Source organism: Narcine bancroftii, chromosome 2 (genome assembly GCF_036971445.1).
Source record: "Narcine bancroftii isolate sNarBan1 chromosome 2, sNarBan1.hap1, whole genome shotgun sequence".
NCBI lineage: Eukaryota > Metazoa > Chordata > Chondrichthyes > Torpediniformes > Narcinidae > Narcine > Narcine bancroftii.
This window is the reverse complement of record NC_091470.1, coordinates 23,387,433-23,401,858: the sequence shown is the minus strand read 5'-3', so window position 1 is coordinate 23,401,858 and position 14,426 is coordinate 23,387,433. Positions and strand designations below refer to the sequence as shown.

Genomic DNA, 14,426 nt, shown 5'->3' with positions numbered 1-14,426 from the left:
GTTTCATCCAGAAGAGCCTGTGGTAACAGGGTGGTGGGAAGAAGGGGGTGGTCACGAGGGCCACCGTACATTGGTGCCTTTGTGGTGCATCTGTACATTTACTAACATTTTTGACTCGTACTTAACAAAATCTTGATGTGAATTGGCAACTTGATTACCCACAAAACTGGGTCATCCCTGAGTAGTCGTGAGAGGATCAAGCCTTTGGCTTCCTTACCAGAGAAGAAAAAGCAATTAATTCATGGGGCAGCATGGTTGATGTGGTTAGCGCAACGCCTTTACCGCACCAGCGATCAGGGCCGGGCTGTCCGTAAGGAGTTTTTACATTCTCCCCCCGTCTGCATGGGTTTTCTCTGGGGGCTTTGGTTTCCACCCACTGTTTGAAATGTACTGGGGGTGTCGGTTAATTGGATGTAAATAACCAGCACGGACTCGGGGGCCGGAATGGCCTGTTACTGTGCTGTATGTCTAAATTTTTTTTTTAAATATAAAATTTATGCTGATATACAGTGGAGTGCCACAGGGATCTGTTCTGCTCTTTGAGATTTTTATAAATGACCTGGATGAAGGTCAGGATGTTAGCAGATGATATGAAGATTGGAGGAGTTGTGGATAATGGTAAAGGCTGTCATAGGTTACAGAAAGGATATAGACAGGTTGCAGTTGGGCGGAAAAGTGGCAGATGGAGTTCAATCTGGATAAGTGTGAGGTGAGGCATTTTGGAAAGTCAGACCAGAAGGCTGAGTACAGGGATAATGGACCCCTGGGGTCCAAATCCATATATCTCTTGAATGTCACCATGCAAGTTGATGGGATAGTTAAGAAGGACTATGTCATGAGATGCTGGGCTTCATTAATAGGGGGATTGAGTTCAAGACACGAGAGGTCATGTTGCAACTCTACAAGTAGCTAGTGAGATTACATTTAGAATATTGTGTTCAGATCTGGTCTTCTCATTATAGGAATGATGTGGAAGCCATGGAGAAGATGCAAAGATTTACCAGGATGTTGGCTGGATTAGAAAATGCCTCGTGAGGCAAGATTAGAAGAACTGGGACTTTTCTCATGGAGTGAAGAAAGATGAGAAGAGACATAATTGAGGTCTACAAGTTTCTGAGAGGCATATATAGGGTGCACAGCCAGTGTATTTTCCCCAGGGCAGGAATAGCAAACCAATATGTACAAAGTGAAAGGAGGGAGGTTTAATAGAGATATCAGGGGTAAGGTTTTTACAGAGTTGTGGGTGCCTGGAATGTCTTGCCAGGGATGGTGCTGGAGGCTGAAACATTAGGGGTAAGACTCCTAGACAGGCCCATGGATGGAAGTAAAATAGAGGGTTATGGGGTAGGGAGGGTTTAGTACCTTTTTTGGAAGGAATATATGTGTCAGCACAACATTGAGGGCCGAAGGACCTGTACAGTGTTCTGCCTTCAAGTTTGACCTTCCAAAATGCATTGCCTCACACGTATCCGGAGTGAACATGATTCGTATTGTTTGACAACTTCAATATTGCACATTCAATAAAAGAAAATGTTGGAACGCTGCACAGTAAATTGAAGTCCACTAACGGTTTCTATCCTTGCTTCACCATCAGTTCAACAGATGCATTACCTCCCAACTTATCAAATGGTTCAGCAACTTCCGCGAGTTTTACTACATCCAGATGGAGAAGTTTGCTCGACAGGCTGTAAATGACGGCATAGACAATGCTGCTGACCTAAAGGTGACGAGGGACTCTGACCTTTACCGAGCTCTCAATGGGCACTACAACAAGACCAATGATTTTCAGGTCAGTCTTTGATCTACTTTCAGTATTTCTATTGTAGTCCACTAATCCTGTCCGCCCACTCTGCTGCCTCAGTGTCGCCATCGGACCGTTCATTTATCCAAAGAAACCCTTCGGAAATGCAGCCATCAAAGGAGGAAAAGCTTTCAGATTTATATTGTCAGAGAACGTACATGACATCACATAGAACCCCGAGATTCTTTTTCCTGCAGGTGAGGTGGAACTACCACTTATGGGTTGTGCAAAAAATGTACACATTTAAACAAAATAAACAGTAAGCAAACAGAGAGAATTTAAAAAAAGAGGAAAAGAACTATATCTCACGTGGACATGAATCACAAAAGTTTACAAGGGCAGCAGGGAATCAAGAGGTAAATGGCCTTTGTAACCAGAGGGATTCGATTTGGGAGAAAGCAGGTTCTATAGGATGAGGCCGCACCTGAAATTCTGCATGCAATTCTGATCTGCTTGCTCGAGAAAGGAAATACTGGCTTGGAGGCAGTGGAGAGGAGATTCACCAGGCCATTTCTGGAAATGAGGGGGTTGTCTTATGAGATTAGTTTCTGAGGAGAGATTGAATAGCCTGGGACCAAACTCATTGGAGTTTTGAAGGATTTGGGGGGGAAGGGGAAGGGGGAGGTGAAGAGAGAGATAGAGAAGCATGCAAAATTATGAAGGGAATAGACAAGATAGAAGCAGGGAGGTGAGACTCAAACTAGAGAACCTTTGCATCAGGATTTGGGAGTAGATTTAAGACAGGGATGAAGAGGAACTGCTTCTCCTAGAGAGAAGTGAATCCATGGCATTCTCTGGCCAAGGAAGTAGCTGCTGCCTCTGGGCAGCACGGTTAGCGTGGGAGTTAGCACACTGTGGTTACAAAGACAGGGATGAGGAGGAACTGCTTCTCCCAGAGAGAAGTGAATCCGAGGCATTCTCTGGCCAAGGAAGTAGATGCTGCCTCTGGGCAGCATGGTTAGCATTGGAGTTAGCACGCTGTGGTAACAGTGGTAGCAACCGGGGTTCGAATCTCTCCTTGTCTGTGTGGATTTCCTCTGGGTGCTCTGGTTTCCTCCCACCCTTCAAACCGTAGAGGGGATATGGGTCAACTGGGTGGCACAGGTTTGTGGGCTGAAAGGTCCTGTTACTGAGCTGTTATGTCTAAATTTAAAATTACATTCATATGTATTTAATATACAGATGGATTTTTTGAATAAAACGGGTGATTGGGAACAGGACCCGAGTCCACAACTAGATCAGCCCTACTCTTGATCCTATTTCTTACCCTCCTGAAGGTGCAGCATCAGAACTAGGTCCCTCATCAGTGCAGTGTTAATATTCCACGTAATCCTACCACCCACACCTCTCTTCTTCATCTCATCCTATCAACACCATCCTCTGTCCCTTTTCTCTTTCATGTGTTTTGCCAAATTTCCCATTAGATGTTCTTGCGGATTTGCCTCACACAGGACAATGGGAAGTGTAGATGAGCTGGCCCTGCCATTCAATATAATCATCTTCTCGGGATCTCATCTCTTCCTCTGTGGCAGGTTCCCACAAAATTCAGTCTCTTGATCTTTCAAAAAAATGTATCTGCTTCACTGTAAGTACGTCTCATGATGTATTCCTCCACAATTCTTTGGGGTGGAGAATTCCAAAGATTCACTACTCTCCACAAGAAGAAACTTCTTGCACCGAGCTTTAAAATATGTCACCCCATTCAAGATTCTTCTATTAGTGAAAATGCCTCAACCTCTATCCTCTTAGAATCTTCAATATGATTGCCCTGATTTCTTCCAAATTCCTAAAAATATGGATCTAATATGTTGAACCTCTATTGATGTGTCAAGCCTCTCATCTCAGATATTCCTGGTCTTTGTTTTTTTTTAGACTGCTTCCAATGTCACCACATCCTTTCTTGGGTAAGGGGACCAAAACAGTGCAGAGCCTCTTGAGGTGTGCCCTCACCAACACCCCTATAACTACCTACCTCTGCAGTAGTGAATCCCACATTCATGTCACACTTTGGGTGAGGAGATTTCTGCTGAATTTCCTGCTGGATTTATCAGCAACATTCTAAGATCAAGAACGAGTTGCCCATCTGGGTCTTCTCTGCATCTCACTAAAATGATGGCTGATTCTCGAGCCAACCTTGCCACTTGCTCTTTGATTCCTGCTTTGTCATATCCTTGTCCCTTGGATTTGGTTTACCCAATATATCTTCTCCACATTGTGTGTTCACAAGTGTCAGTCTTTTGCCTTCCCTTCACTAGAGAAAAGGGCTCTAGCCTGTTTTGCCTTTTCCTGATGAGCTCAACCTCTTGATTTACTCTTTCCTGTAACTCTCCCCCTCTTCCCACCCCACCTCAACATCTTCCTGTCCTCTTCACTGTGTGTGTGTTTGAATTAAGTTAAACATGCAAGTCTGCAGATGCTGGGGTTGAGGGTAATACTCACATGTGTTGGAGAAACTCTGCAAGTCACGCATCCATAGGGAGTAAAGAGACCAATGTTTCGGACCAGGGTTCTTTGCCAGGTATAACCAAAAACTGGCAGATGCCTGTACAAAAAGGTGAGGGGAGAGAGAGGGAGGAAGGGCCATGGTGGATGCAGATGGGAAGGTAGAAGAGAAAAAAAGCTGAGGTGCTAGGGAGAGGAGGCAGAGGTTCCTTTGTTAGGAGAAGTAAGGGAAGGGGGTGGGAAGCTGGAGGATAAGAGACAAGGAGAGATACAGAAAGTACACAAACTCACTCTCTTCTTTGGCAGGGAAACTCAATAGAGGTATATACTGTTATGCTGGCCTCAGATAACCTAGTCAACCCCCACCCACTGGACATCAGCTATGTCCCATTCCCCCACCCGACCTCCTCCTCTTCCTGTGTTGTCTCTAACAGGGCAACATTGGACGGCTCACTTCCTGATAAATTGGCTGCGATGCACTCATCAAGCCAAGTGTGGGAATCGGAAGCCACACAATCACACTAAAACAACCTGGGATTAGCTGATCCACACGCCTGAGTGGGGCTGAAATAAGGATTGGCGTGAGATGCTGAGAAATGATTCCATGCATTCTTGCAGTGGGAAGATTGCAGGCACAGATTAGGCCTGTTTACTTTAGGGCAGAGCTAAGACATTCCATTCCCAGGCATTGCTTTGTAAGAGCTAAGGGCGGGCAGTTTTTACAGCAAACCCTTTCAACTCATGCCAGGATGAATCCAATGTGAGAGGTGAGATGGGATGGGCGGTGAACGCAGTGAAGATTCCGAACATTGATCTCCAATGTGTGCTAGATGCCCAAAAGATATTTAAAAGAATGAGTGTTGGGAAAAAGTCCAATCCCCAGAGACTTGAGGCCTTGGGAGAGGACCAAGGAAGAGGTGAACTGAGTGATCACAAAAGTCTTCAGATGTTGCGATTGAGAATGCTGGAGGAACTTGGCTAGTCTCACAACATCCATAGGAGATAAAGAGAAGTTACTGACGTTTCAGGCCTGAGCCCTTTACCTTGAGGAAGGGCTCAGGCCTGAAATGTCATTATTCAATCTTGACCTTCAATGGATGCTGTGAGACCAGCTGAGTTCCTCCAGCAATGCTGTGTTTCGACCAAGGAAGCTCTGCACTGTGGGAGGTGTCATCTTTGAGGTGAGACATTAAAACTGAGGACCAGTCCACCCTCATTAAATTACTCTTAGTGTAATTTACAGAGGGTAGAGATGAAAGAATCAAAGGAAATTCAAGGGGCATACAGGAGAGAAATAATGCAGCAGGAATGCAGGGCGATCAGAAGGGTGGTATAGACAGGGCCAAGGCCAGACTATCTTGTGCCCTAGGCCAAGTTGAGTGCACGGTGTTGGGGGGGGGGGGGTGGCAGGGGCAATAGCTAGGTTTTAATGTTGGGGGAGTGAGAGCAAATGCAAAAGTCACCACGGTTCTGCATATGTGCGCGCCCACACACGTTTAACAACCGGCACTTTCACCCCCCCCACCCCACCCCACACACACCCCTTCTCTCTCTCCTCCTAAATGGCAGCTCTGATGTACTGGATTTAACTTCAAACATAGCCTAAACATTTTGAACAAAACTAGCTTGCCTCTAACGTGATAGATTTCACTTCAAACCCAGAGGCTGCTGCATGCCTCCACGTGCTGCCCACCACTCCAGCTACCTCTGATCCCAGCCTGAGCCACTCAACATTCGGCTTGCTTCCTTGACCAGTCACGTGCGGTTTTGCAAAGTGCTTCCGATTGGCAAAAGGGTGCGACCCAAGGGGGGCTGGAATCGTCATGTTGTACATCTAGCCCACAGCGACTTTTTAAATTTTTTTTTACAATTGGGATGTCTCTTCAACAGCATCCCTCTGAGGTCTGCACCCTAGGCAGCTGCCTGGTTGGCCTAATGGTAGCGCTGGCCCTGGGTCTATAGCCCATGGGATTATTCTGTGTGGAAGATGCAGGTGGAGCAGATGCCTTGGAGCCCTGTAGAGCTGGAGGTGAATGGTAGTACAGGATAGCCAAGTCTATGAAGGGATTTTAAAACTAGAATGTACATTTTAAAACTGAGGGACTGATGGATCTGATCCAGATGTAGGTCACTCGTACATGGTGGAGAAACACAAAGACTTCAGATGCTGGAATTTTGAACAAACAATGAGATGCCTGATGAAACTCAGCAGGTCAGTCAACATTTCAGGTTGGGACCCTTTCTGAAGTTTGAGTTTCTCCAGCATCTTATTATTTGTGTCAGCTTGTGGGGGTGGTGGGGGGTGGGGAGGGGTGGTAGGTGAATGGGAATCTGTGGATAGGACACAGACAATAGTTTTGGGGGTTAGTTCAGGTGAGGGAAGTCTAGTGCAGAGTCAAGCATGGGACTACACTACTTCTCTGGGTCCCTATTGATCCACCTGGTTGACCCAAGTCAGGAGAGCATATCACAATATGACTGAAGTTGTATCTTAAAGCTACATTTCACAGCCAAGTCATTGTCTTGCAGAGTTCACACACCTCCTGATTCTTTCCTTGCCTTTGCAATTTTTTTTCTCCTTCAGATCCCTCAGGAGTTTGTGGAAGTGGCGGAGGTGACCCTTCGAGAATTTTTTACTGCAGTCAAATCTGGGAAAGACTCGGATCCTTCATGGAAGAAAAGCATTTACAAGGTGATCAGTAAACTGGACAGCGAGGTGCCCGAGATGTTTAATTCTCAGGGATGCCTGCAAGATATTCTGTATGATTAGAACTGCGGATTGCAGCAGTTTCTAGTGCTGAGAAGCCAAGAATATATCCTGTGTTGGGAAACAACTGGAGCCTTGAACACTGACATCCACGGGTTTCCGTTAAAAAGAGTAACAAGGGGAACTGTAGGCAGGGCCCACATTGACCCTTAAGCAGCCATACACTAATCCCATTTTATTTCCCCACTGGCTCCCTCCCAATTTCGACCACTCTGCCACAAACTAGGGGCATCTTACAGTGGCTAATTACCCTTTGACCTGAAAATCTTTTGAACGTGGGAGGAAACCTGAGCATTCAGAGTAAATTCATGCAATGACAGGGACAACGGTCAAAATCCACAATGTCAGCACCTGAAGCCTGATTGAATCTGAGTCATCAGAGCTGTGAGGCATCAGTCCTACCAGCTGAGTCGCTACATTGCCCCGTCGAGGTGGTGCACATCAGCCTCTGTCAAATTGAACAGTGAGCAATTACAAGGGTTTGAAGTCCTTACTCAGGTTGCTACTTTGAGCGAGTTTCATAACGTCTCCTTCACACCAATCTCTTCTTTACAAGTAGAAGATCAGGCCATTTGGAATTGCCCTGTTTTACAAGAACTCAGCTTCACAATAAGGATGAATTATTGGAGTCGCACAAGACGGTTGCGATGAAAAAACAAGCTTGCCACAATCATCTTTGATTTAAAACCAAATATTAAGGTTGGCAGGTTACTTATGAATTCCTTGAAGGAACACAGTTTTGCAACAGAGTCCTTCTTAAGTGCTCCTTGTTTCTAAGTGAGATGTGTCATTATGAGGAAAGGCTGGTTAGGCCAGGACTACTTCTCTGGATGAGGTGAGGCTGAGGAGTGACCTTGTAGAAGTATATAAAATTATGAGCAGGTGGTGGATAAGGTGAACAAGTCACAGTCTATTTTTATCAGAATAGGAGAGCCTGAGACTCAGGGGCATGGGTTTGAGGTGAGGGGGGAAGATTTAAAAAGGAACTGAGGGGCAACTTCTTCACAGAGAGTGATGGGTATATAGAACAAGCTGCCAGAGGTGGGTACAATTACAATGTTTAAAAGATGCTTGGACAGGTATGAGCAAAGGAAAGGGTTAGATGGAGATGGGCCAAGGGAAGGCAAATGGGACTAGCTCAGATAGGCTACTTGTTCAGGATGGGTGTTGGGCTGAATGGCTATTTATGTGCTCTACAGCTCCATGATCTAAATCCTGTGCCCTACTGATACTTTGTTTTTCCACACCTTCTCCCCGATTGAAGTGGAGAGTGGGTGTGGTGAGGAAATTTGTAAGTTACTCTGAATCCTGGGATTATTAACACTGAACTATTAACTGGATAAATACCTGGGGCTCTTACTGGAACCTTTGACCAATTTTGATAGGAAGTACATCCATTAAAGCCAAAAAAAAAAATCACCTCTTGCTGAACTTTGAAATAACTTGCAAAACAGCATTACCCAATTAAATTACTGACAGGGCACATTGCTCTGCGTGGTAATACTTTTTAAGTAAATTAACTTTCTGGTGAGATGTTCATGCAAGTTGGATGTAATTCCATGCAAATTCATTTGATGTATTTGTTTCCCACAAGAAAGAAATATTGGGTTGGAGATCAACTATAATCCCATTGAACAGTGGATACCCTATCCTGTAATTTAGTAATGCTTCACTTTATGGGATGAGGTCTTTCTTAAAATTGAGCAAGTACGTAACATTTTTCGCACTGGCCCCCCCCCCCCCCCCCCCCCACTCCATGTCACTCGAGGAGCTCGGATCATTTATTTCAGAAAAATTAGTAAGTTCTATTACAGGAGGTCCTAAAACCTTAATTTCTTTGCTTGTAGCTAGCCAGTTACTGACCTTTCCTTTTAGTTTGTATATAACACTATCTGGAAATGGTTGTATGTACTTTGTGTGGGATTATGATGTTTTTTTTAGACTTAAATGAATTTAACTTCTTGTCGTGAGTAAATCAATGTACAGATGCACTTGCAAAAACAATAGAATTAAAATGGATTTAACCAAACCATCTTGCTTTCCTCGTTCATTTTTTTGGGAAGAGAACTTTAGTTGAATGGGGGGAAGATGAGCTGATTGTTTGAGATATGAGCTTATACTGAAGTACAACGCACAGATGCACTTAAATGTTTACTTGCTGCAGCCACACAAGATACACCCCAAATAAATTAGCAGAAAGATAGAAGGGATAAATAAGTAAATATTTATTAAGTGAGGGGGGAAAAAAGTGACGTTTCAAAACTGCAGACATATTCTGGGTGATCCCAGAGTAGTTCATGGTTCAGGTAGTTTGGGAGGGTCAAGAGGTATTTAGCTGTTGGAGAAAAACTCTTCTTGAACCTTGAGGTGCTGACTTCAAGTGTCTGTACCTTCCATAGTAATGAAAAGAGATCACGACCATGGTGATGGGAATCCTTGATAATGTTGACTGGCCTCTTGAGGCAGCATCTCATACAGGGATCCCCAATGGGATGTTGGTGATTGTGATGGTCTTGACTAGTTTTGCCAATTTCTGCAACCTTCTGCTTTCCTGTGCACTGGAATTTCCAAATCAGGCCATGATGCCACCAATCAGAATGCTTACCACTTAATGGACTATTCAATGACATGCCACATCTCCTCAGACTTCTTAAAAAGTAGAGATGTTGTTGTACCTTCTTAATGTTTGGCCCCAGGCGAGATCCTCTAATGTGTGGACTCCAAGGAACTTGCAGGTTCTAACCCATTCCACCTCCATCCTGCTAATGAAGACAGTCCTCCATAAGCTCCTCGGTCTCGTTGATGTTGAGAGCTAGATTGTTGTTGTGGCATCAGGCCACCATATTCTCTATTTCCATCCAGTGCAGACTGACTCATCACTGCCTGTCATTTGGCCCTCAATCGTGGTGTTGGGAGTGAATGCTGATTGCATTGGAGCCAAAGTGGGATGCACGATCGTGGTGAAAGAGCAGGGCACTAACCACACAGCCTTGAGATGCCAGTGTTGATGGTCAACAAGGTGGAAGTGATGTCGCCAAACTGCACTGACTAGGGTCTGTCGATGAGCAAATCCAGTATCCAGTCGCAAAGGAGGAACAGAGTCTCAGATGTCCACGTTTGATTAGTTCTGCTGGTATTATGGTTTTCAATGCAGACCTGTAGTCTATGATCACCAGACTGATGTAGGTGTTCTTGTGGTCTGGATGATCTAATGAAGAGTGGAGGGCCAGGGAGATGGCATCTGCTGTGTCCTGTTGTGACTTGTGGGGTGGGGTGGGGGTGCAAACTGAAGCAGGTCAAGGGCCTCCTTGAGGCAAGAGTTGATTTTTCTACTTCAGCAACCTCTCAATGTACTTTGTCCCGGACATACAAGTGCCACCCGTCCAACAGAACTTCCCTGAAGGAAATGCAAATGAGTAGTTCACTGCAAGACATGTCAGTGTAAGAACAGAACCATCCTTAAGCTACAGCAGAAGTGTGAACGCTGCAGCACAGACTAGATGGGTCTGAGGGCCTGTTTCTGTGCTGGAATGTTCTTTGGAAATTAGCCCGATTTATATTCATCCCTTCCAGTCCTGACAATACATGGGTAAATCTCCTCTGCATCTTTCAAACTTATTTCCTTCCTGCTGCTGGGCAACCAGAACTGCACATAGTCCTCCTAGTGTGGTCTCACCAAAACCTTGTCCAGTTGATCATGAGGTCCCAACTTCTGTGCTCAAAGTTTAAAGTTCAGATTTATTGTCCGAGTACATACATGATATTGCATACAACACTGAGATTCTTTTTCCTGCGGGCAAGGCAGAATTATCACTTATTTGTCATGCGGAAGACTGTACTCAAGAAGCTATGTATGTATGTAAACAAATAAAGAAATGTAATCAAACTATACAAAAGAGTGTTTAAAAAAAAAAAGTCAATAAAGTGCCCAAGTAAGAGTCCTTAAATGAGTCCCTGACTGAGTTTGTCATTGAGGAGTCTGATGGTGGGTGGTGTGAGTCTTGTGGCACCTAGACCTCTATCCTTTTGGCAGCAGTGAGAACAGAGCGTGTGCTGGGTGGTGTGAATCCTTGCTGCTGCTTTCCAATGGGCAGTGTTCCCTGTAGATGTTCTCAATGGTGGGAAGGGTTTTGCCTGTGATGTCCTGGGCTGTGTCCGATACCCTTTGGAGGGCTTTATTATATTACCTGTACCAGACTATGATGCAGCTGCTCAACACGATGTCCAATGAAGATTAGCATGCCAAATCCCTTCCTCACCACCCTGTTCACCTAAGCTGTTTGACAACATGCGACTGGCCAAGACGATGGAGGTGGTCCAATTGGGAGCTGATAACCTGGAAGGCACCCTCCAAGATGACCTGGTTCCTGAAGCGGCTCCACACGCGGCGGCAGCATCTGGCACCAAGGGATGCTTCTTCTGCGGTCCTGCTAAAGACTCCATCTGCTCCGGTTGTGGTAAGGGGGGCAATGTACCAAAGTGCAACACCTCACACTTGTCAGTTAAATTCCATTTGTCACTCCTTGATCCACTTTCCCAACTCATCTAGATCCTGTTGTAAACTTGGATATCCTTCCTCACTGTCCATTCCATGAACAATTTTGACATCATCTACAAAGTTACTAGTCAAGTTTACGACATTGCCATATAAATCATTATAAAGGACAAGAAACAGCAGTGGATCGAGCACCCATCCCTGCGGCTCACCACTGGTCCCAGACTTTCAATCACAAAACATCCCTCCACTGCTGCTCAGTTTGAATCCAATTGCAGTATACAAACGTGCATGGGAGGTAAAGGCCAACGTTTCAGGCCCTGGGCCCTTTCTCATCTTTGGAATCCAATTGGCCAGCTCCCTTTGAGAGTCTCAACTGTCCATGTAGGAGCTTGTTGAAAGTCTTGCTGAAATCAATATTCAGATGTGATGTCCACAGCTCTACCCTTATTAATCTTCCTTGTCCCTACCTCAAAGAAACTCTCAGATTTGTGAGACACAATCTCCCATGAACACAGTCATGCTGACTACCTCTAATCAGTCCCTGCCCAGCAAAATGCAGGGAGATCATATCCCTCCGAATCCCCTCCAGTAATTTCCTGACGACTGATGTGAAGCTCACTGACTTTTCCTTGCTGGATTTAAAAATAAATATTGCCACAACATCAGCCAACTTCCAGACTCCTGGCACTTCAAATAAGGTGTAAATATCTCTGCAAGGACCTCCTCATTTTCTTCCAGAGCTCCCCACAAGATCCATGGATGCATGACTAGGCCCTGAGATTTGTTCATTTTAATGTACTCTATGGCTGTGACCACCTGCTCCCTAGTACTTCTTCCATGGTCCAGGATATCACAACATGTTTGTTGGGTCCAAATGTAAATAGGTTTTGCATTGGACAATACGAATTTGAATTCCAGCACATAGAAGGGATGCTGGTTACTGCATGCTTATCAGATGGCAGCAAATTATCAAGCTCTTTGTTTGTTTGGAGCAGGGAATGGTAATGGTGTAATTGTAAAGTCTAAACTCTGAGCAAATGATCTCATTAGCCAATAGATCAATTCTTCAAAAAAAAAATCCAAAGAGAAGTGGAAGCAAGAGCCCCTTCAAATAATTAATACACAAAATCCTGCAATTGCATCCTGTCAGTTCAAGATGAATATCAAAAATCATTACAGCTCTACCTCGAAGCTGCAGGGGCAGTGAAGGCTGGTAATATTAGGGATACATGGTGGTCCAAAGGGCCCATACTTTGCTGTACCATTCTATGTTCTAATTAAAGCATCCTGATGCTTATTCATAACTGAAGCCTTCCTGGCATCCTCATCAGTATCAGCTCAATCAGTACTTTCTTTTCTCCCATGTGCTTCACCCAGAAGAAGAATGTACAACCAGTCTCTGGGGACTGAAAATACCTTTGAATTCCCTGTAAGATGGCTTAAAAAACAAAAAAAGAATAAAAAATATGGAAATACACAGCAGGTTTGGTCACTTCAATGGGACGAGAAACAGAGTCAACGTTTCAAGTTGAAGACCCTTCAGAATTTCAAAGGAGACGAGAGAAGCTTGTAAATCTGCAAGAGAGACTGGGTGTGTTTGTTAGCATAAAAGCACTGCAACCACGGAGATAAGAAGTAAACAAGGTTAACTGATCAATGAGTAAAATGGTAAAAACACACAGAAATGCTGGTGGAAGTCGGCTGGTCTTGCATAGGAGGTCAAGTATTATTACCAACAATTTGGGCCTCAGCTCCCTTCAAGAAGGGCATAGGTTATATATTTTTACCTTCTATGGACGTTGCAAGACCTGCTGAGTTCCTCCAGCATTTCTGTGTGTTTTTAATGCAATCATTTCATAGTGAGGGAATGGGTGTAGTTAGAGGGTCAGAATATGGACAAAAGAATGTAGAAGTTGTGAAATGCAAAGAAGAACTTCCTCGGAGATTTTCCCTCCACATCCTCCAGACCCACATTGCCCACTTCAACCAGCAGGATTGACCTGGCAGACCCATTGGTCAGCCTGGTTACCCATTGGTAACCAGCATCCCTTCTATGTGCTGGAATTCAAATTCGTATTGTCCAATGCAAAACCTATTTACATATGGACCCAACAAACATGTTGTGATATCCTGGACCATGGAAGAAGTACTAGGAAGCAGGTGGTCACAGCCATAGAGTACATTAAGATGAACAAATCTCACGGCCTAGTCATGCATCCATGGACCTTGTGGGGTGCTCTGGAAGAAAATGAGGAGGTCCTTGCAGAGATATTTACACCTTATTTGAAGTGCCAGGAGTCTGGAAGTTGGCTGATGTTGTGGCAATATTTATTTTTAAATCCAGCAAGGACAAGTCAGTGAGCTTCACATCAGTCGTCAGGAAATTACTGGAGGGGACCCATTGGTCACCCTCTGAACTATGCCTTTTGACCTTGACTTTATTCCTTTAACCTCTGGTCCAGCTCCTTCACACTTTGGTATGTGACACCTCTGGTGCCCTCCACCATTTTGGCAGTTTCTAATTCTCTGGCCCCAATAGGCTCATCTTACTGTGGATGCACAATCACTTCACATCTCCATCCTACATCAGGATGGCATGAGAACTTTTTCCTTCGGCAGAGGCCCCACCAATAGCCAGGCTGCGTTTGTTCCATTGAACAGTTTTTCCTTCACCCCACTCACGGACTCCAGATCAAAGGCGCTGCCGTGAACAGTCATGTGGGCCCAAGCCATGCCCGAGTTCCTGAAGGATGTCTATTCTTTGTTTCAGTCTTCCCCTGGCTCACTCCCACACCTCTTCACCCAGTACATCAATGATGGTGTTGGTGCTGGCCTTCTGCACTCATGCAGAACTCACCATTTCTTTACTTTGCTGCCATTTTACACTCTGTGACTCATTCTCCCAGTCACCCTGATTT

At 44.8% G+C, this 14,426-nt stretch overlaps 1 protein-coding gene across 2 annotated transcripts in view; it reads left to right on the top strand.

Moving 5' to 3' along the window:
• The window catches only part of LOC138752267 (prospero homeobox protein 1-like), a 49,850-nt gene extending 40,825 nt beyond the window's left edge, over positions 1 to 9,025 (top strand). Inside the window, exons 4-5 of one of the 2 annotated variants that reach the window (XM_069915228.1) lie at positions 1,595 to 1,789; positions 6,828 to 9,025. In XM_069915228.1, the coding sequence (XP_069771329.1) occupies positions 1,595 to 1,789; positions 6,828 to 7,013 (381 nt within the window). In that variant the 3' untranslated portion in view covers positions 7,014 to 9,025. Of the gene's footprint in view, positions 1 to 1,594; positions 1,790 to 6,827 lie in introns of those variants that run through there. The other variant, XM_069915229.1, reaches the window with a different exon arrangement.
• Positions 9,026 to 14,426: the final 5,401 nt, after the last annotated feature.